Source organism: Vanellus vanellus (assembly GCF_965231255.1).
Source record: "Vanellus vanellus genome assembly, chromosome: 23".
Taxonomy (NCBI): Eukaryota; Metazoa; Chordata; class Aves; order Charadriiformes; family Charadriidae; genus Vanellus; species Vanellus vanellus.
Window position 1 is genome coordinate 2301494 of NC_138928.1, and position 25307 is coordinate 2326800.

Below are 25307 nucleotides of genomic sequence, written 5' to 3' on the forward strand. Positions count from 1 at the left end.
GGAAACGTTTTTATTTGCTCACAAAACAGAGTTGATGTCGCCAAGGCTAAATCCTCCCATTAGATGGCAGCAAATGCAGGAATACCTTCAAACTGCAATATTGCCGCTGCAAAGAAAGACCAGGGAGCTTGAACAGGGCCCAAAAGAGAGATCTGCGAAAGAAAAACGCTTCCCAGAACAGCGGAGAGCAAGGAATGTCTGCCTTATTCCACTAGAAATCACATCTAGAAAAAAGGATTGAGTTTGCGCCCGAAGGTCTTGCAGAAAACAAGTGTAACTCCCCTCCAAACCTCCCTCCCAAACTTGGAAATGAGTTTTTCACCGCCAGGTTGAGAGAAACACCGGGAAGGCAATAAAGCCCATTGGAAAATGTGATCAGCGTGTTGCGTTTGAAAACATCTTTCATCTCTGTTAATTCACAGTCCCAGCAAACGTTCCCACTCCCGAATCAAAGGGACCGCTCATTTGCAAGCTGCTAAACACGCGCGGGAGTGTTTGGAGGAGGATCAAGGTCTGAGATATTAATAGCAACAGGGAAATGCATGTTTGTTTGGACCACAGGAATTTTTGGTTTTCTTTTTTAAATTGGGTTGTTTCCCTTCAAGCCATTTGTAATTCCTGAAGGCACTTCATGAGAAATAGAAGAGCCGTGCCAGCCAAGCCAAGAGCGCAGAAGATCTCAGATACCAGCCCAAAATCAGGAGGCGTTTACCACCGACTCGCTTTGATGTGTCCACCTTGAAAGTGGAGAACCCAGAGAAGCTCCTGACGAGCGGGGCCAACTCATCGGGCAAAGCTTTCGGTGCTCCAGCCGCATCCTCCACAATTTCACCCTGTTCCTCTCGAAAGGCGGTAAAATGGGGACGTGGAGACCGTCCTGCTCCCCGCGCAGGGATTGACAGGACAGGAAATTCAAAGCTGATAAGAGGAAGCACTTTTTCTTGCAATGTTTAATTAAACTGCTGAATTCCTCGCTGCAGGAAGTTGTTGAGGCCGAGAACTTAAACAAGGCTGGAAAGGGACCGGAGAGACACCAAAACCACCATGACCAACAGCTGGCTCTGAAAATGCATTTAATTGCAATTAAGGACCAAAGCCTGTGCCTGAGAGCTGGGGGAGGCTGAGACCCTTTGCTTCTGCCTTCTTCCGAGCTTTTCATGCTTTTTAGGGCTTCCCCACGCTTTTTAGGGGGTTAACACCCCATGCATGGTCACTGCTTGTCACTGGAGCTGTGGGAACAGGCATCCATGTCCCCGCGGGGCTGGGGGTAAGTGGGGTTCAGGAAGGCACTGGATGGGTCTTGGTGGGGAGCAGAAATGGGGCTCAGAGGAGCTGGAAGAGGTAAATGGGTCTGGGGGGCCTGCTGTAGGGTCTGGGGGCCCATAGGGGTGACGGGTGGGTGCTGGAGGGGGATGCTGGGGCTGTGCTGAGGACTTAGGGGGTGCTTGGGGGTGGAGAGGGGGGTCTCATGGCTGCTGTGGGATCTCCTATCAAAAGATTTGGGGGTTCTGGGGAGGGTGTCTCAGGGGCACTGTGTGCTCAGGCAGGTGCTGGGGGTGTCTGTTAAGGTTACTGGGGGGGGTGTCTGAGGGTGCTGGGGGTTCAGGTGGGTGTTGGGGGGGGTGTCAAGGTGCTTGGAGCTCATGGGGGTGCTGGGTGGGGTGTCTTAAGGTGCCATTGGGGATCTGTGGGTGCTGGGGGCTCAGGTGATGGTTGGGGGGCATCTGTGGGTGATGAGGGGTCAGGCAGGTGCTGGGGGGGGGTGTCTCAAGGTGGTCATGAGCTCAGGTGAGTGCTGGGAGGGGTTCCCAGGTGGGTCTGAGGGTCCTGGGAGGGGGTCAGGCTGGTGCTGGAGCAGGAACTGAGGGTGGTCGTGGGCTCAGGTGGGTGCTGGAGGGTGTTAGGGTTAGCCGGGGGGTCTGAAGGTGCTGAGGGCTCAGATGGGTGCTGGGGGAGGGGGGTGTCCGAAGGTAATGGGGGGTCAGGCAGGTACTGGGGGGGTCTCAAGGTGTTCATGGGCTCAGGTGGTAGCTGGGGGGTGTCTTAGCGTTCCCGGGGGTCTGAGGGTGGTGGGGTTTCGGGCAGGTGCTGGGGGTGTGTGTGTCCGTGTTCTGGGCTCAAATGGGTGCTGGGGGGCCTCAGGGGGACTCTTGGCTCCGGTGGGTGTTGGGGGGGTCTTAGGGCCACCGGGGAGGGGGGGGGATTTGGATGCTGGAGGGGGGTGTCTCAGGGCCACCGGGGGGTGCTGTGGGTCTCGGGGTCCCCGGGGCGCCCCGTCTGGGCCGCGCCATGTCGGAAGCAGGAAGCGGGGGGGCGGCCCGGCCCGGCCCCTCGGCCCCCCGCGTCCCGCCTCCATCGCGGGCGGGTGGAGCCCGGAGCCGGGCGGCGGAGCGGGGCAGCCGCCGGGCGGTGCCGGGGTGAGGCCGGCGGCGGTTGAGGGGGGTCGGGGCGGGGGGTCGATGGAGGGGGGACGGGATTCGACTCGGCCCCTCACGGTGGGCCCGGGCCTGGGGCGGGGGTCGGGGGGAGGCGGCGGCTCCCCCCCGGGCCTGGCGGGGCTCCCCGGGCCTCAGCCAGGCCTTCGCCAGGCGCCCTGCTGCGGGGGTGAGGGCTGTTTTCTGCTCCATTTTATTGATTAGAGAGAGACAAAAAATAATAATTAAAAAAAAAATAAAAGGTCCCGGCTGGAGCTCCTCTGCCTCGGAGGTATAAATAAGGGCGATGCCGTGGGCCTGTGGTGGGATGCAGGTCCTTCTCTGGAGGGTTTTTAGCCCAGGGCTGGGGCCTGACCCCCCTGAGGGGGGCTGAGGGTGGCGGATAAACGGTGTTAAAGCAGATGAGAATGGGTTGGGGTTTATTTCTTTATTATTTATATCGCTGTTCCAGGTTGACCGGCAAGGCGGGCAAGCTTTCCCTTTTAAAGACTCCTTTCCCTTTTACAGACTCCTCCGACAGTGTTTGTTTCTGAATATTTATCTTTCTACAGCCAGGGTCCCAACACCTCACCCTGCATCGGGTTTGCGGATCGGACTGGGCGCTTGGGTGGAAGCCCTCCAGGCCGAGAACTGTAGCTATTTATGTTTGCAGAGAGAGCTGCTCGTTCCTCCTCGGGTGGTGGAGTTCATAAAAAAAAAAATAGCACTACCGTATGGGTTCCCTAGTTTAAAAGGCCTGTCTCTGAGGGGTTGCTGTGTGCAAGGGATAAGGCTTGCTCAGTATGTGTGTGTGACGGCAAAGTGGGTACAGTAGTCTGTTGTTATTATTTTGTCAGTTGTATTGTGGCCATAGGAAGGGAAATAATGGGTTGTTATTTGTTTTTTAAGGCCTCATCTGTTCTCAAAACAATGTGGGAGCCTAATGCCTTATTTCCTAGCTGAGGACATTGGTTACTTTTGAGTTTGTCAAGGAGCTGCGTTGGGTTTTTAGTGCCTGTGACTTGTAGGGGTTGCCTACACAGGCGGCTCAGAGTTGAAGACTAACATAGGAGGAGGGAGAACTGGTATGTATCTCAGCATTTTATCCTAGTAGGATGCTCCAGCTGTTTGGAAAGGGGGAAATCGCCATGTTTGACAGCATTTCTGTAGGGATAATTGTTTTAAGTGGTTCCAGGTAGGTTCTGCAAGCAGGGGAAGCTTGCCGAATCTGCTGGAATTCGGCACGGAAGAGCTTTACAGGCGAAAGCTTTGGCACATGGGAGCCAGAGGAAGCTAGATAACCTTTCAGACCATTTAATGCAGTCATTGCAGCGTCAAGGCAAGTAGAGTAATCATAAAAGCTTGGGGGGGGGGGGGGGGGGAGACATTTAATAGCTTGCAGATGTGCTGGCTCTTGCTTGTTATATGAATAGGGGTATTACATAAATGAAAGCGTTTGTAAAGCAATGTATTGTTTTTATAGAGCCAAGTGCATGCCAGGTGCTTTACAGATGAGAAGAAAAGGTCCCTGCCTTAGAGAGCTTACAATCCATAATGAGATATTATTGATCAAACCTGTTTTGGGACAGCTTTGCTAGCCCATGGGGCTGCTCAGGTGGTAAGATCTGGGACAAATATTTGCATGGAACGCAAGGAATGTCGGTAGAACAGGGCCAGGAGCTAATTAACCTGGCAATGTAGTGCAGCATGTTCTCATTGCGTGCTTGGGGTTAGGTTTTAATTTGGCATTTTACTCTTTTGGTGTTTCTGAGGTTGTGGCTAGAAATTTGACACTGATGTTAATATAACATCTGACATTAACTGCTTGAGTTAGATGCTTAGGCAGCTGCTGACCAAACAAATAGGGGTTATTTTTCAGCCAGATAATTTTCCTGATCTGATTCACCGTGTGACCACATAAACAAATAGGCAAGAGCAGAACAGGGAGTTGATCTTGGCGGGAGAGAAGCTGGTAGTCCTTGTTGAAAAGTGGCTTTTTTTCTGAAAATACACCCTAGCGTTGCAGGGAAAAAAGGTTAAAAATGCCATTGCTTGAGTTCTGACTTGTTGGGAGCCCGTGGTTTAGGGGGAGAGCTGTTGGCCAGTTCTTAAAAGGCAAATAAGATTTCAAGTTTGGTTGCCTAACAAGAGAAGCTTATTTCTTGATACGTACTTACATACATTTATGGCTGATTTGTCCTGTGGGAACATCCAGAACAAGTTGCAGCAGAGCAAATCTAAGTTTAGGTAGCATGTTACACAGTGCTTGTCAGCTCGTTCTCGAGTGAGCAAAACGGATCTGTGCTTTTAAAATGCAGGCTGCGCTGTGAGGTGTGTGCAGAGGAGACCCGTGTAAATAGTTATACAATTCTCACAGTGCAGTGACAGACTCCGCAGAGCAAGGTGGTCAATTGGGTGAAGCAGCACACAGGATTCAGGAGCTGGTTCCTGGTATCGGGTGGTACTTGAAGCAAAAGGGGGACAGGGGCCCGATTTCCATTTCCAGCTGCAAGCTGGGTGTGTTTGTTTTTGCTGTTTGTGATTTTACATGATGGTCCTGAGGCTGTGCTTTCAGGGCAATGCATTGCTAAACTGTGTCTCTCCAGAAGGAGTTTTGGTTGTCCCAGTTTGATCCAGGTTAGAGTTTTCCCAGCTCAGAAACAAGAAGCAAAGCGAGACCTCACAGATGCTCCCTTTTCCCCCAGCAGTGTTTTTCCGAGGCTGAATGTCTCTAACAATGAGATTCTCATGTTGGCAGCTATTAACTTGTCCAGCAATTTCTTTGCATCTTTTCTTCAGCCCATCTGCTGCTTTTGGTATTGTGAGGCTCTCTGCCTTTGTGGCAGACAGGGGAAGTGGTAGAGGAACACATTTCTTTTTGGCATCTTAATGTTGATCGCTCATAGATGTGTTCTTACATGCTTCTCTGTTGAAATTTCACGGTGGGAAATAATTTGCTGTCAAATGCCATTTTGCCTCTCTTTCGCCCTCACGATGCAATTCTTGCTGCAGTATTTAGTTATGTGGCATTTCTGCGTATGGATGACCTGCAGGCAAACTTTCAGAGGAACTAGGACCTTTTGTTGCCTGCAGAGCGTGCTGCTATCACATTACTGTTTCTCAATAATCAGTTGGCCTGGACATTAGGTTGTGAAAAATTAAACAAATTGTAAACTGTTGAACTTTGCCCCGCATGTACTGCTTGTTTCTCTGTCCTGTTCTTATTGCTGACAGGAGATTTAATGAAAACAAATCTGCGTTAAAATAAGGGATGAAAATTATAGTGCAAGAGAGCTTAGCTTGGCTACTGCGTGTGATGATCAGCTTTGTATTGCTGGCTCTTGTACTCAGTGAGCAATCGCTTTATGGGATGGATTCATTTGGAATAGATGAATAAATGGAGTTTCATTGATTTCTGGGAAGCTTTGTTCATTTACATAAGCTGTGAATCTCAGCCGGTTCTTCTCTTGTCAGGAAATTTCATGGCTTCTTTCAATCCCCGGGAGATACTGAACCAGCTGAGACTATTAGGACTGCAGCTAAATGTTGTGCCTTTGGCTGCGAGCAGGTTTGCTCCAGAGACACCTTCCTTCTTGCCTAGACGTTGCGACGTTCCTGTGATCTTTCTGCACATGCTGGTGTTGAGCTGTACGGCTGGAGTGTGTTTTCTGTTAACGTACTGAATCTCTCCACAGGGATTTTTCATCGGAGGCCATGGAGCTTTCGGCCAGTGAGCTCAGCATTTATGACAAACTATCAGAGACGATTGATCTAGTGAGGCAGACTGGCCACCAGTGTGGGATGTCAGAAGAAGCCATTGAGAAATTCATCAAGCAGCTCTTGGAAAGAAACGAACCCCAAAGGGGACCTCCACGGTACCCTATCTTAGTGGCTCTCTATAAGGTAAGATGTCTTTTGTGCATGCACAGACCATTTGAGGGTCGGAGTTCTCCTTTTGCACCCGAGCCTTTTATTTCCCATTGCATTTTCTTGATGAATTTTTCTGAGTTCTTTATTTAAAAAGCTGTGAAGTGTAGCTTCCTTCCTTTGTCCCATGAGCTGGTTTGAAAACAGAAGACAGATGACCAAGATTTGAAATAACTCATGTGCATTGAAAGTTTAACATGTCAACACCTTCCTGTCCTTAAATTATTAAAGAATGAGACCTGGATTGGTTCTTCAGGCAAAGATTCCCAGTGTCAGCACCCTCAGTGAGGAAGGAAGGAGATTCTTAAAAGTTCGGGGTTGAATATTGAAGAGATCCAGGTTCTGTTCCTGACCACGTCACAAGCTTCTTGCCTGTCCTTATTCTCCTTCTAGTCTAATAGACCCGTTGAGATGATGCTTGATGCTAGAAAAATGTTTTGAGACCCTTAACTAAAAGACACTGTAAAAAGTTTTGCAAAGTGGATGACGGGATGCTGTTGTTAGGTAGGTTTGAGATGTTTGCTACAAGGATGGAAAACTTTCCACTGGCATAATATTCTGCAATATTTTAGTGTCATCTTTACAAAATCATCACAATGGTTTCTATTTAGAAAAAAATCCAAGCTTTCTTCCTTGAGCCCTATAAAAAGCTGTAAAATGAGGCAGGAGAACAGGAAACTGGAAGCTTGAACTTCTGTTCTTGTTTTTGCTGTTGATTCACTTTGACTTTGGCCAGGGGGAGAAATGCGTCATGTCATCTCTTTAAGGCTTATTTGGGATTCTGGTATGGAGGAGGGAGCTGGTGCCAACTCTGCCAAAGTGTTTCGAGGCTTGACGGATGTTTGCAAAAAGCCTTGAAAAACCTTGTGTAAGAGGTATGGCAGAAGCGCAAGCTTTTATTTGATTAGGTGGGAGGAATCGGAAGTATCTGTAGATGACCCTCATTGCTCTGGCACTAGATTGTTCTTCTATCTTACCACTGCAAATAGAGTTGTGTGACTTGGGTTTGAAGACTGCTTAATTTTGTCCTTGGACAGCCCTAACAATAAAACTCGGTGACAGCTCTGTGTACGTAAATAGCATTGCAGTTGAACGAGGAGCCACAGCAAAAATCTGAGTGTTCCTCTTACAGCACACAGCCACAACCCTTTGATACCAGCCAGAAGGTGTGTCCAGTTTTGAAGACGCACCAGCTCACTGCAGTATAATTAATTACATGTCTGTTTTCTCTCACAGGGCCTGCTCACGCTGGGCTTGGTCTTGCTGACTGTTTACTTCGTGATCCAGCCATACAGTCCGCTGCCGCCTGAAGCTCCGCTCTCCAGAGCCCATGCCTGGGGCTCCCTCATCGGTCACATCCGGCTGCTCTCTCTGCCCATTGCCAAGAAGTACATGCTCGAGAGTAAGGAAATTATTTCTCTGCTGTAACATAAGCCTAGCAAGAAATACCAAGTTAAATACCAGCCGTACAAATCATTTGAGTGTCTCCCTGGGTACCAAATAACAAATGTGTTACTGGCATGGCACCATGGTTTTCTCTTTTCCTACCACTGTACTTAAAAATAGCATCCTGAATTCTAGCTAGGGCACTTTCCCTTCCATTCATTGGGGCTGAAGCATATTTTATCTTTAACTTCATCATTTTGTTCTTGCACATTCTCTTTTCCTTGCTTTCAGCACCTCGTTTTTTTTTCTTCCACAAGAATTCCCCTTCCTCTAAAAACTCTCTTCAGTTCTGAGAATCATACTGAGATAGTTATGCTGGGTAAATGTCACTTTTTTTTCTTTTTTTTTTTTTCTGAGTAAGCAGGCAAAAACAGTTTGTCATCCAAATCTTGGTATCTGTGAGCAAAGTGTAAAACCCTCAACATGTGACCCGGGTTTAAGGAAAAGTAGTTTTTGCCAAGTGGCATATTGGGAAAGGACTGTGGGCTTGAGAGCCTGGGTTTTTATAGCAGTTAACGTAACATTAAAGGTAATGTGCGTGTGAGGAAGCTAGATAAACGACTCCCTAATGAGGTGGTCCCATCACGGGAGAGGAACACAATAGATTTTCCTAGTCTGGCATAATAGAAATGGAAAATTTTGAGTATTTCTCATTCTCAGTTAATCATTTCCACTGACTTAGACTGGCAAATGGGTGTAAGCATGGGCTTTGCCTCTTTGATAAAACACAAAGACTGTCAGTAATGATAAAGCTGTGAATTATTTTGAACAGGGATGTGGCACAATGTTGATCGTCTGTCGGCTCACTGTAAAAACAAACTCCTGTATCCATGCCCTCGACAGGTTTATATTTAGCTTCGGCAGTTCATTGTGTTGGAGTTGTCTGTTCTGGTTCTGACCTTCCTGCCGTAGCTAAAAAGGGCGCCCAGAAATGCCAGTGCTGTTCTGCGTTTTCTCTGTGTGTCTCCCTGTCTTCCGCTGACATGTGGGATTTCTGTTGATTCGGGTGCATATGGGTGCGACAGGGTATCCCCCATTGTTCATCTCCTTCCTTATTCACTGGGATCTCTCGAAGGGAGGAAAAAAACCAAAGGCGAGGAGATGGCTCGGATAACCACCCGACGTTAGTAGCCTGTTCATCTGCTGCATTTCAGCATTGACACGAGCGAGCACCTCTCTGCTCCTGTATGGAGAAGGAAACCAACAGAAACTTTAATGCTCATATCTGTTCAGTGAAATTTAGTTCAGAAAGTTGACAGGTTCTTCCTTTAGATGCTGCGGGGCCCCCTTGGGTGGGGAGAGCCCAGGGAGGTTCCTTGGGACAGCAAAAGGCATATAGGGCTGCCTGAAATCATGAGCATCTTGCTGTGAAGGTAAATAAGAGCAGGAGCAAGTCGGGCTACTGATGGGAAAATGAGCTGAACGGGGAGGAGACAGGGAAACGTCCAAAGGAGCAAGGGGAAAGGGAAGGATGGATGGGGAGGAAGGATGCGAGGTTGTTGTTTAAATGCATATAAAACCCCTTATGCTTTCATGAGTCCCGGAAATCTTCTGAAGTGATGAGCAATAGGGTAGGCAGCAAGCCAGCTCTGGGGAAAGAAGGGAAGGTACAGAGGGGTTGAGGCAGTTCCCATTCTCTTTTTCCAATGGTATTAGGTTGTGGAAGCCACAGCATGTCCCAATTAACAGATTCGCTAGGGATGGCTGGGGTAGCTTTGATCCTGCCTCAGCAAAAGGAACCGCACTAGCCCCTGGTTATTTGAATGGGAGAGTGCAGCACCCAGCCTGAACCTTGGCTGGAATCCTGTGGGAATCCCTTGTGTCCTGGCTTCCCGGCAGGCAGCTGCAGCCCCCGGGGCTGTCCCAGCATCCGGCTGTCCCAGTGGCGCTGGTGTCAACCTCACGGCTTGCTGCTGAGTGGACCATGGTAAAGCCATCCAGCAGAGATCTGGAAGAGGAACCGGCATGGTGTGGGGCTGGGTGGTCTCCCAAGCTGTCTTTCATCCCCGCCTTGTGCATGATGTAACGTTCTGCCCTTAGTTTTGGCCGTGTCTGCTGAAGGGAAGGGATAATGCTACCGCTTGTCATCCTGTTTGTTGATGTGAGCATGAGGCCAGGAGGTCTTACAAGCAGGCATAGCATTCTTCGGTGCATCCCTGCATAGGAGAAGACACTGTGCAAGGAGACTGAGCAGCAGAGAAAACCACTAATGAAGGGACACGATGTACAGACTCCTCTTCCTTTCTCTGTGTAGATCCTGGTAGATGAAAATTTTGAGGGGGCTGAGGATGAAACTTGGAGCTTTCTGTGCTCGGGCACCCGTTCAAATCCAGCTCGGGCTGTTCTTGTTGAAAGCCACCTGTTAGCAGTTTGGAGGCTGCCTTGGCCCACCGGCAGTGCTGGCAGACTTCCCTCGGCCACACCGTCCAATGTGGTGCGGACAGAGCCCAGCCATGGCAAGCGTGGGCGCACGGGTGGTCCGGTTCGCCTCCTCCGGGCCTGAAGCCGGTTGGGCAGGCAGGGGCAGCCTGCCTGCGTGGGGCTGTGGTCTGGGGCCATGTTGTCCCTCCTGAGCCTGCCTGGGGCAGCTTTCCTGTCTCCGGGATTGCAGGTTGGAGCCCGGTCCCCTGGTAGATGTGGGCTGAGCAGTCAGGTTTATGTTGCAGAACAAGGGGATCCCGGATGACTCATTTTCACCCAAGAGCCAGAGCCCCGTGGTAGAGTGGTGGTAAGGCTTTGGGAGGAGCAGGGGTGCAGGATACTGCTCCCCTCTCCCTCCAGCTCAGGGTGACCTGCCTTCACCCTCACCTTCACCCTCGTCCCTTCCACCCCAAGAACTGTGCTGTGGATAACAAGGGCTGTCTGTCTGTTGGTGCCTGTGGGTGGACCTTTGAGCATCCGAGGTGAGGAGCAGTGTCCGCAAAGCTCTTGCCTGTGTCAAGTTTGTAGGATTAGGTCCAAAGTAAATTTCCTTTTGTCTGTCTCTGCTCTGTTGCTTGCAGGCTTTCTCCCCCGGATCAATTCCCATATTAAAACTAATGTTCCCACCCTTTGTTTCTTCAAAGCTGACTCTTAGACCCTTGGGTTTGGCGTCCATACCTCTTTTTCAGCTGTTTTCCCAGGGCTAGGAACCAAGGTCCCTTCGGTTGGGGAAAAGTTCTGCGGAAACGTGGTTTGCATTTGCTCTTCCTGAGCTCGTGTTTACGCAGAGCTTGTGAAAACCCTAGTTCTGGGTCACGCTGCTTACTCCAGGCTGGAGGAAACGCCTCTCACTGCCACAGCATGCGGCTGTCGATGGGTAGATCAGCGCTTCACGTGGCCCCCAAGGAGGCAGTAGGTTTGCAGACCTCTGGGCTCTACCTGCTCTAAGGAACACAGTGGATTTTGGGTGGGCACATGGGTTAACTCAGGGCTTTCTAGTGCTGTTTCAAGCAGAAAGTAGGGCCTATGTAATCTGGATTAATTTCTCTTCTCTGACATAGACTGGGATGGACAAGTCATTTCCTCTGTGTTTCAGTTCTTTAGTGCAAAGTAGGGATATGAGTACATCCCTCTCCCCTGCAAGCATTAGGAAGTAATATCAGAGTCAGAGAACATTAGAGTTGGAAGGGACCTTAAAGACCATCCAGTTCCACACCTCTGCCCTGAGCAGGGACACCTCCCACCAGCCCAGTTTGCTCCAAGCCCCATCCAGCCTGGCCTTGAACACCTCCAGGGATGGGGCAGCCACAGCTTCTCGGGGCAACCTGCACCAGGGGCTCACCACCCTCACAGTCAGCAATTTCTTCCCAATATCTCATCTAAATCTCCCCTCTTTCAGTGTAAAACCGTTCCCCCTCGTCCTATCGCTCCCCTCCCTGATCCAGAGTCCCTCCCCAGCTCTCCTGGAGCCCCTTTAGGGATTGGAAGGGGCTCTGAGGTCTCCCCAGAGACTTCTCCTCTCCAGGCTGAACAGCCCCATCTCTCTCAGCCTGTCCTCAGAGCAGAGGGGCTCCAGCCCCTCGGAGCATCTTTGTGGCCTTCTCTGGACTCACTCCAACAGGACCATGAATGTGCTCTCAAAGTCTCTACTAACTGGAGCCAAATGAAAAGGGGTTTTCTCTCTTTTTTTTTTTTTTTTTTTTTTTTTTTTTTTTTTAACAGAGGTTTTAAAACCACAATGATGGTCACTCTACCTGTTTTTCAGTGGTTCTTTCCTTCACAGCTGTGTGACATCCTTACAGCTTTGTTAATATCTAAATATGAATTTCCATGTCAACTGGTTGATAACTGTTCCCTAGTATCCAGGCAGAGCAACGACATGATGAGCAGAGCATGAAGTTGCTCTTACATTAACTTGTGTGTTTGCCTGTGGCAAGTTCAGTCCTTGCAGCACAAAAACTTCAGCAGAGAGGGTTGGTTAGTGGCGAACAGGTTCTCATCCAACAACGTGACAGTTTGCACGTTGTACTGGTAGCAGGGGTTTGTAATGACCTCAAGGAAAATCCAACTTGGCTTCTAATAATGAGACCCAGTCCTCAACCGCATACATCCTACACAGTTCAAAACGAACTGGATCAGTAGCTGCTTAGCACACCTAAAATAAGGTGCAAGCATATACATCACTCAGTGTTGGAAAAGGGATCCTGTGCTAGTTACCCCCAGTTTGGAGAAGATTCCTTGTGTTAAATAATCCTTTTTGCCTAGACCAGTAGGGCTGTAGTCATGTTTATGGTTTTTATATGTAATTTATTTTAGGGAAAGGAACCCTGCTGGAGGAGTGGTGTTTAAGCAACGCCTTGTAAATGGCCTATCACTGTCGCATCCCAAGGCCTGCTGGGTGCCTCCGAGAGAGCTGTTTGTGGGGACGGGTCACAGCAGGCTGGGTTACTGGGAGAGGACAGCAGCCTCTGCCTCTTGGCTGGCCACCTTCAATTTAGCTGGAGGCTTGCCTTGGCGCCCGGCCAGGTCCTGGCTTTCTTTCTGATCTTAACCCTTCGCAGGCAGCCTGCAACCGGCCAGCCACAGCCGCATTTCTCTCTGCTTCTCACGCTCCTCTCCTCCCCTCTTACTGTAGCCCTGAAGTGCATTTATCCTTGGCACAGCTCTGTGCAGAAAGGCAGCATCCAGCATGCCTGTCTTACACGAGGGTGGACTTTCTGCTTCCTGAGCTCGAGGTGGGCTAAACACCCAGGTATTCAGCCAGCCTGTCCCTGTGGGTTTTGCAGCCCACGCTGCATCTGACCTGCTGGGTTCAGTGATGCTTGAGCCCGAGGAACATGGGCCTGCTCTGAATGAAAGGGTTGCACAACAATGCTGCTTGGGAGGTAAAGCAGGATCTGATGTCTAACTTCTTGCTGCCTTCAGCATGGCCTTCTCCTCTTGCTCATACTTTATTTTTTTTTTTTTTCCCCCTAAGCAAAGTCAAGCTGGTTCACTCTTGTGTTCGTGCATATTCTCATGCACCAGCTCCGGGCGCTGGAGCGTTTTAAGGTGTATGTCAGCGTGATGTAGGTTGAAGCACTGTGCAGGGCTCCCTCCCATTGCCGTACAGCTGCCAGTTTATGTGATCTTTTTTGTGTGTGTGTAAACAACCCTTTTATAGTATAACCTGAGAGTGGCCAACAGACACGTGTTGGCTCGTTCAAAGGGGAAAAAATATGGCTGACTTTGCAGTGCAGGGCGGTGCCAAGCTGTTTTCGTATACTGCTTTACTTTGGCCTCTGTTCAGCCAGTGGACTGTTTATTTGCATTTGCTGACAGTAAACTTAACTCCAAACCATTGTGGTAATCCAGATCATGAAAAACTCTTCCTTTTGCTTCTATATTTTAATGCCTCCAGAAGTTCTTGTTTCCTCATTTGCAGGGCAAGTGAATTCTCACTTTGGATTTGCTTCCCTGGAAGGAGAGTGTGTGTGCTGTGCATGGCCTGTTGCAGAGGCATTTAGCAGCCTAGCAGAGCCCTGTTTGCACTAGCGACACAGGCACGTCAAACCTTTTACAGACTCAAGCCACTGTTGGGCAAGTGGCAACAACTGGGAGGGATTCGCTTCAAAAGTGTGCTGTTCCTCCGAGCCAGGTTGCTCATGCGGGCACTGCCAGAGCAGTACAAGCTGTTTTCCAGGGCACATAACCAGAGGTGCAGGCTGGAGTGGACTTTGGAGGCTTTCCTGACAGCTTAGTCCCTTCCTTCGTTTTCTAGATTGGTAGGTGCAGATTTCTCCTGGAAATAATGCTCTTTTGCCCCAGTGGACTCTGAGTTCCTCTTGGGCTAGGCTGAGCAGACTTGATTTCACAATGTGTCGTTGGATCAAAATCATTTTTGTGCTTTGCTAGAGATTGACTAATCATCCTTTGGTTGTTTGACCAGCCGTTACCCATTAGTGAAATGAATGAGTAGTTCTTAGAGCTGTTGACTTTTTACCCAGAACAAAAGTAAAAGGTTTCTTGATGGGTTTGTTTGTAGCTGTTATTTTGTTGCTAGCTGTTCCTAAAAAATGCTATGAACCAAACCGGGAGGTACTTTCTTCTCCTGGCATAAATATATTCAATATACTCAGAGCTACAAAAAAGTTCCCTATGAGAAGGAGGTGAGGATCTTGTGCTGAACAGGGACCCTCTTTGTAGTATATCTTTAAAACCCCACTGTGATGCATTCCTTAATCAGGACTTCCACACTGTAATTAATAAGCACTCCTTGTGATTCCTGTCTGACTTACTCAAGAATTCATCAGTCTAGCCTGACTTTGACATGACATTATAAATGGTCAAATTAATTTTTAGCCTTGTGAAAAATTTCAGCAAGATGGAGCTTGGGAAACGTTGCTATTGGTCCAAGTGTTACTGATGTCTCCTCCAAACCATGCCACACAGTAATTACAGCACTCTTAATTTCTATATCTGTAAAGTAAGAAGAATGGGATTTACCCGTGTTATGGACTGCGATCATGAATTGATGCCCAAATTGCTTTGAGTTTTTAAAATACTGTGTTCTCTTTCTATAAAGTCTGAGAAAGGGTCATGGTGATAAGCATGTAGTATGTCCTGCTGCAATGACATGGCATGATGAGTAACAAGCTATTTACTTGAGGAGTATGGTATAGTATCTATAAGTCTGCAGTGATCTCCATGTGGCAAGTGGCTAGTCATATCTTAGGAGCACGAACAACCTGGGCTGCATATTCTTTGGCTGTGAAAGCAATAACAGTAGGTTATGAGCTGCAACTTCACTTTAAGGTTAAGGGCTAGACCTTGCAAATCCCTGTCCTTGAAATAATGGAAAACAGCACTGTAAAATACGGCACCTGGAAGCTAGATATTTCCAACTGGAGGGAGAGCTGCAGCTCTTCTGTGGTGATAGTAATTGGATGTTGTAGCACAGAGGATCTCGTGGCCCCTTCATCACTGGGAATCTTACAGGTGGGATTGAATGTTTCTTAAAAAGCTCTGCCCTATGTCACCCATAAGAATCAGCTGGTAGTTGGGCTTTTGCTATGACAATTAGTGGAGGAGGTAAGTATTCCACAGGCTGTCAGATGCACGTCCATAAAGGGTCCCTTTGGCCAAGGGGAAAATATGGTTGCAGACAACAAGAGTGTAGGCTGCATTCTTAATCCCTTCAAGGGTCTCTTCAGTTTCACCTTGAAAAATTCCCTGACTTCTGGAAATGTGCAGCTGTGAGGAGACATTGTAGAAGTGGAGATCAGCATCTTCTCATTGTTGGATCTAGCACGTAGGAACAAGATTGTGGCTGTCAGTGCAGTGCCACAAATGAGTCACTGGGTTGGACCCAGGTGAGTCCACCCCCGTCCTGAGCTTACATTTGAGTTGACCAACGTAGGGTTGGTCATGCTTTTTGGGAGCCCTGAAGATTTACCTGCTCACCTACCCTGATTACAAGTATTTTTGTAGTTCTTGATGCTATGTTGGATCCTGTGAGGGACAGTCCAAAAGCATTGCGGGTGTTAATGAACATTTGCAGCTGGAATTGTAAAATGGACCTACGAGAAAAGACTGAGAAATGTCTTGTGAATATTCAGTGCATGTGCCAGTCTTTCTTGAGAGCCCTGAGTTCATTCTAGGCTCGCTGAAGTTGCTTGAATACTCCTAGTGCTGGTCCCTAGGGAGGCATGTGGTGGGAATGGGGAATCGTGTCATCCTCTGAGGAACTGGGGATTTGGAACCAACCTTTGCAGATTGTGGAGGTGCATAGAGCATTAGACAGCCCTCTGGGAAGCTTTCTTCTAGTTATTGTGGGTGGGGGTAGCAACAACCCATAAGGACAGAAGACCTGGGGGGACTGTGAAGTCCTGCGGGAGTCTCCCTTCCCCTGGACCAGACTTTGCTGTGCAGACCTGGCTGATGCTGGCCTGCTGGGGATTTCTTCAGCCTTGCAATCCTGAGTGCTGGGGAGCAAACCAGCTTGCGGGGGAGCCAGCAAGCTGCCTGAGCACCTGCAGTTCTACATGCAGGAGGTTTTACATTTCCAACACTTCATTAGGGTCAGGAGCAGCCCTTGGCTCCACGTGTCTTGCAGGAGCAAAAAGTCCCCCAGCTACAGGGCTTCCCTTTGAACCTGCTGCAGTGGCAAACCGGTATTTAGCCCTCCATATCATCCCTGAAGAGACCGGGGCTGTTGCTGAGGTCCTGCTCTTAGATCTATGTGGGCAAGTTTCCATAAGTTTTATTGCTTCACTACAATAAAACTGCAGAAGCAGGGCCAGGTCTTCTCAGTAACCTCTTAGCTTCCAATCTGATCATCCACACCCAGCATCTCTGGGGTTGTGCGCACACACCCCTCTGTAGTTCTGGGGACAGCCAAGAACTTGGGAGATCCTCTGTGAAAATGGCCAAGAAGGGCGGGGTACTCATTTTAAACTGATTGCAAGTTGAAAATTATTTTTCTGCATAGTGGAAAGTACAGTCATAAACTCCTCGCATTAATCATAGGCGCGTTTTAAGGAAAGCTGTTATCTCTTCGTCTGTGCTGTGTTAGCAGCTGGAAGTCACCAGCCTTGGCTCTGCTAGGAGTTCTCCTGACGCAGGGGAGGAGACAGCTCTTGTTCTGGAGAGCTAATAAAGCATAAAAGCAAATATTAGGTGGGTATGACCGATGGGGAACTGAAGTTCTGCTTTACAAACTGAAGGCTGCCCCTCAAAGAGGGGTGAGAAAGCACAGGCATGGAGGAGAGGTTAGCTGGGACTGGCCTGTGCGTCTGTCGAGTAATGGATAGTTGTACGTGTCAATACTACAGCTGCTTTCCTGCACTCAAACTCCACAGGGATAATTGCACACGCCCAGCACTTTAACATTTGAATGCGAGTGGATGGGACCGTGGTGTGATGGCTGCACGTGATGGTTGCGCTGGGATGAAGAGTGTATCTTTCTTTTCAGTCTCCAAGCAGACTGTGCATGCGCACAGACGGCGCGCTTGACTTAAACCAAACGAATCCCCCAGGGTGTCTGGGCAGGGTGATAATGTAAAAGGAATGCAGGGAGGGTAATCGAAAGAGAGAATGAGCATCCTTGGTAAAACTCCTGCTCTGGTCCCCAGTGTGCAGTTGCATGCCCTCTCCTTTGCGCGCGGTCTCTTCTCCCTCCCTCCCTGGGAAGGGCAGGCGCTTCTCGCTGCCCGTACTTGTCATGCCAGTCACACGCATGCTGGTGCACAGACTAACACCCTCAACAATAAATCTAAAAGATTAATTACAAAAAAAAAAAAAAAAGAAAAATCCCACAACCCCACTTGCAGCATTTGAAATGCGTCTCAACTATGCTCTGCTTAGGTTATTCATGGGGAAAAGAAATAACCTCCTGAATTGAGCAATTGAGAATGCAAATATCCCAGCTTAGCTCAAAAGAGGAATCAAGCTCTATACTGTCAAGCTGATTAGCATCCCGTTACATGGGGCACTGCCCTGAGCCTGAAGAGGAAAATTTTCGGGCAACTGTGCTTAATGCTCTGGGATGAGGTTTCTAAGTTTTGCCTGGAAGGAAATTATAGTATTGCTACTCCCTGTATGATGAGAGACCATAAGATATGCTTTCTTGTTCTCTTCATGGCGACTGCCCTTCCTCTGGTGAGATCTGTCACCCTTTTGTTTCCTGTCACTGACCAGCTGGTTTTTGTGAGTTGAGTTTTTTTGTTGTCGTAAAATTGAAGCTTTCTACAGGCAGTGGAACAAAGATTTTCTTTTTTCTCTTGTGAGCAGGGAGGGAAAGTACGTTGGAGCAGTTTCTCATGGGAGTGGGACTTCTGCTCGCAATAAGGATTTTACACTTTGTTTTGCCTTTTTACCCCTTTCCCTGAAAACAGTGTAGATGCGTCTTCCAGAAAGACTAGGAATTGTATCCTAGTCCCTTTCAGTCCATATCCCAGCAGTAGGGTGGGAAAGGCAGCATTTGGGAGTTGACTGGACATATTTAGAGAGGAAAAAAGCAAAATGAATCCCAATCTCCTCCTTGTTGTTACATCCCAATGCACCTAAATCCTCTATAACATTCCTCATTGTCTGTTGCAGATGTCGGAGGGAAAAGTAAAACAGGAGCTTTCCTATTAAGTGCTGTTCATCAGTTATTACCCATATGCAGGAGCGTGAGTGTGGCTGGAAACTGCGATGGCAGTAACAGGCAGGCTGCGTGTGGTCTTTTTTCCCCCTGAAAAGCTGCTGTGCATTCTTGTTTCCCAACTTTATTGTTCAGACAGGTTTCACTGTCTCTTCCTTCTCACCTTTGCCATCCACTCCGCTTCCCAACGGGGTGGCCTGCAGCAATGTCCAGGGAGACATCAGCTGTTTTGACATGTGCTGACACCAGCTGGGGCGGGTGGGCCTATCATGAGGACAGATCTCTGGACGTTTCGTGTGAGGTGTGTCCGGAGCCTTCGGTTTTTCCTAACCCACCCTGATAGATCAGGCGTTTGGGTGGGTTTGCTGCCATTGCCCAAGTTAAACATCTCCCTGTCGAATTAAGGCTGCCGAAGCAGGGCTGTCACTGCCGTGAAATTAGAGCCGCGTCCTTTTAGTGTGGCGGCTGCTCCTGCAGATCCTTTAGCATAAAAATACATGGGGCATTCGGCATTATCAGCTTTTGTTCTATTCATTCGGTGTTACGACAAGTTTCTTTTGGTAATGTCTATGTACTTTTTTGTGCTGGGAGGGCTGTTAAGTTGGAGGATGGAGGCAGGATATGGGCATCAAGTAATGGTTTCCTGTAAAAATTGAATTTTTGAAGATGTAAACATATGCAGTGTTCATTGTAGGCCAGTTCCAGCTGACTGTGGTGTAGCAACAATTTCTGGAATTTAAAATGGGGGGTGTAGCTGTGGTCCAGGTGTTCCTCATGCTGGGACTTTTCTCCCCGTTTCATCTTCAAGTCAATGCATGGGGTGAATGAAACCAGCAGCAGCACATCTTGGGGAAATCCCACATTCCCCAGCATCTTCTGCACATCAGAGACTGGGCAAACTTTGTCCGGGACAGAATCTTTCTTAGTTAACACGGAGGTAAAGGGGAGGGTAGTGATTTCAGGGATGTCTTAATAGCGTCCATGGCACCAGTTCTAATCATGACAGAGTTACTCTTTTCAACCTGGATCTTTTCTTTTCTCTTTTTTTTTTTTTTTTTTTTTTTTTTTTTTATGTCTTCTGGGTGTCTTCTTGAGAACATGTTTGGATTGCTCTTCTGCTTGTGGACTTGTTTCCATTTAATTGCACTACATATGGTGGTTGGCATCCTTCTAGTGATAATGAAAGGGTAACTTAGCCTGTGTGCCTCATATGCAGAGAGAAGTCTAATTTCTGTAAAGCTCTCCATTTCTCACAACCTCAAGCCAAAATCTTCAGCCTGTGCTGGAGATGTTCTGTGATGAGTTCCCTGGCCTGATGAAGCCTGCTCTTTTTGAGTAACTTACAGCCATTGAAAGCTATAAGAAATCTCAGTGTTTCATGTTAGAGAGAATGAGTTTATCATCGAGTCTGTCCCCTTTCCCTTTCAGTTTTGGTCTTATTAAACACGTTTCTCTTGTTTCTTCCCAAGAATGCCAGGACTGGTGGGCAGCAGGTTGCAGACAGAACACTTCAACGCTTCCTGCAAACTGCACAGTCTGTTCTGCTGTGAAAAGCCTTCAGATAGTGACAGACTTTGGAGAACTATCAGAAAAGCTCCAGAGGTCTCAGCCTTTTCTAATCAAGGTAATGCATGGATATGTAAGGCTGGATGATTAGGCCAAATTCTTGATTAGCACCAGCCAAAGACCCCTGCTCAGTATTTTCAACCATAGACTCCAGCTGCTGATTGAGGTAGAACATATATCCAAGACATTTAGCTCCAGTTTAAAGATGTCAGGGGGTGAGGAGCTCACTGCCTCCTTAGCAGGTTGGTCCTCTGACTAATTATCGTTATGGTTGGAAACTTAGCAATGTAAATGGCTGATGCTTTTGGATGTTCTTTGGCAGGGTGGAAATAGGAGAGGGAAAGAACCCCAGGTGCACAGGTTTCATCTTTGTTTTGTGTTGTTTAAGACAGGGCAGCATCTCTCCTATGAAGAACTGAAGCGTTTTCAGTCCCAGGATCCAGACCTGGCAGAGGTTATAATAGAAGAAAATTCAGCTGAATTGTGGAGCTGCCCATTTTTCTTTCCCTGGTGAGTCAGAGACAAAACACGTGATAGATGCATACAACCCTTCTGCAGGGGTGCCCATGCTTTTTGCCGATGTGAATTACCAGGAGCTTGCAAGTTATACTTTAACTGGAGGGAAGGGGAACAGGAGTGGGCTACAGGCTTCTGTCTGCTTGCTGGCGCTGATTTGATCCAAGCAGAAGACTTCTGCACTAAAAATGGAGCGTTGTGGTTTGGACTTCACATACTGCTCCCCTTACAAAACAAAAATATCCCAGTGACTGCTCAGTCCTGTTCTTCAGGCCAGACACTAATCATCTGGGCTGTGGTCTCATCACCTGAGGCACCCGGTTTACATTTCTCATCACCTCTGTCTGCTCAGTGGAAATCCTCCACCATTAGCGTTGACTGAGAAGAGATGCCATGACTTAGCAAAACACTGAGAATTAACACAAAACTAGGGGATCCCGCAATTTGCGTTTGGAAATGCAGGAAAAATGGCCAACCCTAATCCTGACCCTCTGTTAACTTAAAAGCTTTTTGCTAAAGCCTTTAGTGCGGCTACAAGACGTGAACAGTTCTGAGGTCTCTAAGGCTGCAGAGCAACCCAGCCTATTAGCAAAGTCTTTTCATGTGGAGAAGGGTGAGAAGTAACGTGGGAAGGTGACACCTGGTGTGGAACAGGCTCCCTGGCACGCTTGTATGAGCAAAGGACCCGTATCCAAGCAGACTTGGAGAAGGGCATGGTGGAGTCTGTGCTTTGGCTAATGCTTAGATGGGATCTTCTCGCTGCACTGCTCGACCGCAGCACTGAGAGATGGATGATCAGGGTACAGAAGTATTAATCATGTCAAGCCACTAGACAGAGATGTAAAAATAACAAGCCCCACCCTGCCTTTTCCAGTTACATTCCCTGGCCTAGAGAATAGACTTGGATTGCCCCCGCCTTGCCATGTGCTTTTAGTTATGGTTGCGTACAATGCCACCTCTCTGCATCTTTTGTAATTAATGGATCCGATCAATGACTCAGATCACTTTAAGGGAAGAGGGGAGGGAAATTAATTTAGGTATCCATGGTGATCTGTTTGTTCTATGTTTATATGGTCCTGCTGCAAGTACTAAAAGGAAGATATGAAGGGAGCACAGGTTTAGAAGCTGAGAGGTTGCATTTTGCCCCTAACTCCTAGGGACTAGTCTATCAGCAGGCTGTTTATCAAGCATGGATATTTGTGAAGAGTTTTGATCTTGGAAGTAGCCTTAAATACAAGTGTTATCATTGCCTGGTATTTCTTTAATATGGGTTGTTTTGTTTTGTTTAGGAACAAATCTGTGAATAAAACTCGGATTCTGCAGGAATTTTTCCCCGCTTCTTCTTTGCTGTCCTTCCCCAAGACAGTGTCCTTGGAGAGCTGCTTCCTCATCCGCCACCCAGATTTGGGGAATAAGGTGAGAAATTCATCCCAGAGATACTATCTCCCTGTCTGTGAGTTGTCCTCCAGTTCCCCAAGTCTTTGGGGGATTTGTAGGACATTTTCAGCTGATACAATCCTGGCAGAAGGGTTTAGTGTTGTACCCGTTCTGCCCATCCCTGTGTAATGGGGCATCTCAAGGTTGCTGTGCCACCCAGAAGTTGTCTAGTTTCATTCAGGTGGTACACCACATCCATCTCCCTCGGCAGTTACAGGTGCCCATGTGATGTCCCAGCTCCGTTCACATTTATGTCCTGGGATGGTCTTTTTGTACACAGTTGGACAGAATTCATTTAAGAGTTGCATTTTAGGGGCTGTTCCTGGCAGTCAGTCTCACCCATTCTGAGTTACCTGCCATGGAGACGTTTCACTGAAGATAGTGACACTTCAGGCTTCTAGCCTGATCTCCTCCTCCTCCCTTTCCTTGTGGGCTTAGTGGGTGTGGAGGGTCTATATTGACTTGGACAGAAGAGGGGAGGAGGACCCTTGCATGCTGCTGGCCTCAGCTATGATCTGCTGGTAACTGGGAGGAGAAGCAAATCTGTGGTTTGCGCTGTCTCGCCTTGCTGCAGGGCAGCGACTTGCCCCTTGTTTGATCAGACAGACCCAAGAAAAGCTAGCAAGGCTTTTGAAATACTGTCCTCTCATCCTAGAGCTACAGTTTGCACAGCCTCTTTGCTGTTGGAAGCGGACAGCTCACCCTGACTGTTGTACCTCTGGACGAGTGCAGAGGACACTGTGAGATGTTCAAGGTGGAGCTGGAAGCTGGAGATCTGGGTGAGTACTGGTGCTGCAGCGTGCAGGAGCTGGGAGATCCCTTGGAGTCAGGAGACTGCTTCCAGCTGGGTCTTTTCTGTCTGGCAAGCAGGTTTGTGCCTGCCTGTCACAGTACAGAGGAGCGATCATTCTGGACTGGGAGTTTGTGGCCTGGAACACAAACAACAGGATACCGTGTGTGATGCTCAGTGTGAAAATGGAGCAGTATGGGCTACACAAGACACAACGCTCTGCCGGGTGTTACAAACCCAGCGTGTCATTGAGGGCAGTGTCTTTTCAAAGAGCTTCTGCATATCCCCATCACTGCACAGGAAATGTGTGCAGTCATTAAACGTGGATTCATCTAATATGGCCTCTGTTGCATCTTCCTAAGGTTATGCCAGCACAGATTACTGGATGATGAGCTTCATGGCCAAAGGGACAGAGCCGGCGGTTGTTTGCGATGGAGCTGCTAGCTAAGGACAGTGAGGTGGGAAAACAGAGCTGTTTCCAGGGCAAGACGACTTTCAGCTTTGAAGCCAAGGCAACGTCTTGAAAGCGATTGAGCTGGGGCAACTGGGACAGGCAGCTTTGCCACCCTGCATGTTTACAGTGTTTAAAAATGACTGTTTTTCTGACCCTTGAGGTAATTCTTTGCCTTTCCTCAAATGTATTTTGGGAGAAGCTCAAGCTATTTATGACCTTCCCTGTCCCCTCAGGTAAGCCCTGGGTTTGCAGCAAAGGGTTTTTTCCAGGAACAACAGAGGGATTTCTCAGGATGAGATTCACCTTGTGTCCTTTGTGGATTATGACACTTCTGAAACTTCCTGGGGGGGGTTGGGAGTGGAGGGGGTGTGTGACGTTTCTGTGTACATTCCTCCTGAGGAGGAGGCTTCGAGCCTGTCTTGTCAGGCCAGCTCTATAAAGGGAATGAACTGGTGATGTGTCCCAACTCCACCCCATCTCTCCGTCACGTACGTAGCTGTGTGCCTCAGTAGCATGCCCCGTGAAGCCAGTCTCAGCTCCCTGCTTCAGGGCTGAGATGAGCCTTGCAGCTTCGGGGCAGAGACCCTCACCCACTGCGTTGTTCTTGTACCAAAAGAATCTGTTCAGGCCTCTTCTTTGTGTCTTGTGATCACTCTTCTGCCATTCTCTATCAGCAGGTTGTGAGTGAGTCAAATAGTAACTGTGCTTTTTTGTTTTCTCCTCCTCCTTTCCTACAAAAGTACCAATGCAAGTTTTAGTGGTGATGGTGCTGAGGGTGCAGTAGTTCTGGATGGAGTTGGGGCTGGCTGCAGAGCAGCTCTGTACAAGTTTCATCTTCTGATTGCACACCTAAGACACCAGGACTGCACGACTGTTTTCTGATACTCCTTGCTTTGAGGGGTGCTGCCTGCGTTCCCGGCCAGGGTACCTACGGGAGCACCCAAAAGCTTCGTCGTCCCTGGCATATTTTTTTTTTTTTGCCTCGACTTCTTCCAGACCTGGACTTCTGTCTTCAGAATGAACATTGGTTTTTCCTGAGTCCTTTCCAAGCTGCCTTCGCATGCTTCCTGTTGCTCGAGCACTGCTTTATCCAATGCCCTGAGAGAGGCTCGGTTTCAGTGTTTGCAGGCTGCAGATGCCGCGGTCCCTTCCAAGTCTGATCCTTTGGGTCTGATCCTGCTGTTGAAGATCATTTACAGATGTGTTAGGCTGAACTCATAGGCCAGGGCTGCGGTTCAGGACATACTCTCACACTTGTTAATATGGAATTGGGAGGGGTTTTGTTTGAAAGCGAGTTAACTCTGTTCTCACGAGTGAGAACCTTTTCCTCTGTAAATATTTTAGGTACGCATAAAATGACAGATTGGAAAAATGTCTATCCTTTGTTTTTGAGCAAGACCAGGAGAATGGGAGCAAATGTGGTATTAATCTTATCAGGGTCTGACAAAAGCTGCCAAGTGAGATGACCACGTCTGGCTCCCGTACGAGGATAAGGCAGAGGACAGCTCCAGCTCCAAAGAATTTAGTCTGAGGCCTTGACGCTACAAACATTTCTATGCATAACCCTTGTTTTTCTCATGTAAATGAATGAGAACAACCCCAGCACCCATGTCAGTCTGTGTGCCTGGTCCTTGACGCTGGCCCAATACGGACCAGATCTAGCAGAACCAAAGGGGGAGAGTCTGACTCTCTTAGGACAGAAAAGGACTAATTTAATTTGTAGCAAAATATTAAAGGGAATTGGATTAGTAAGACTTCTGTTAGTATTGTTAATGCTTGGGGGGTGTTTTACACTTATGACACTACATGCAATCTTGTACATGCCAAGACACACACACACACACCACCCCTCTCCCTCCTTTTAAAGCCTGGGTCTTAGTTCATGGAAATTTGGGAGTTTGGTGATGGCAGAATTAGAGCCTCGTTAGTGACTGTTGCTATTTACACTTTGGCAGCTTCTCAAGTCAAATTCAAAGGCTGACAAGGTTACTTCACCTCTTGCTGGTTTTGTACCTGATCCATTTCTGTAAAGTGTTTGGTTAGAGATGCGTGGGGAGGGAGAACGCCTGCGGGGCCTGTTAGTGCCGAGATTGCAGGTGGTTTGGTGATGCCGTTACTTCTAAGTGTCCTTGAATGTAATTTGTAAAAGAGCTGCGGAGACAATTCTCAAGTGTCTGTGAAATCCCTGTATTTTGTGAGTTGTGCTTAAGC

General features: G+C 48.2%; 1 protein-coding gene across 1 annotated transcript; it reads left to right on the forward strand.

Moving 5' to 3' along the window:
* The first annotated feature begins 2369 nt into the window (after positions 1-2369).
* LOC309680801 (bombesin receptor-activated protein C6orf89 homolog) lies at positions 2370-23359 on the forward strand. Its single transcript, XM_082494530.1, has 8 exons — positions 2370-2417; positions 6110-6317; positions 7578-7743; positions 19803-19957; positions 20288-20409; positions 21705-21831; positions 22508-22631; positions 23005-23359. The coding sequence occupies exons 2-8, from the start codon at positions 6129-6131 to the stop codon at positions 23088-23090; spliced, it is 969 nt and encodes a 322-aa protein (XP_082350656.1). The 5' UTR covers positions 2370-2417; positions 6110-6128; the 3' UTR covers positions 23091-23359.
* Positions 23360-25307: the final 1948 nt, after the last annotated feature.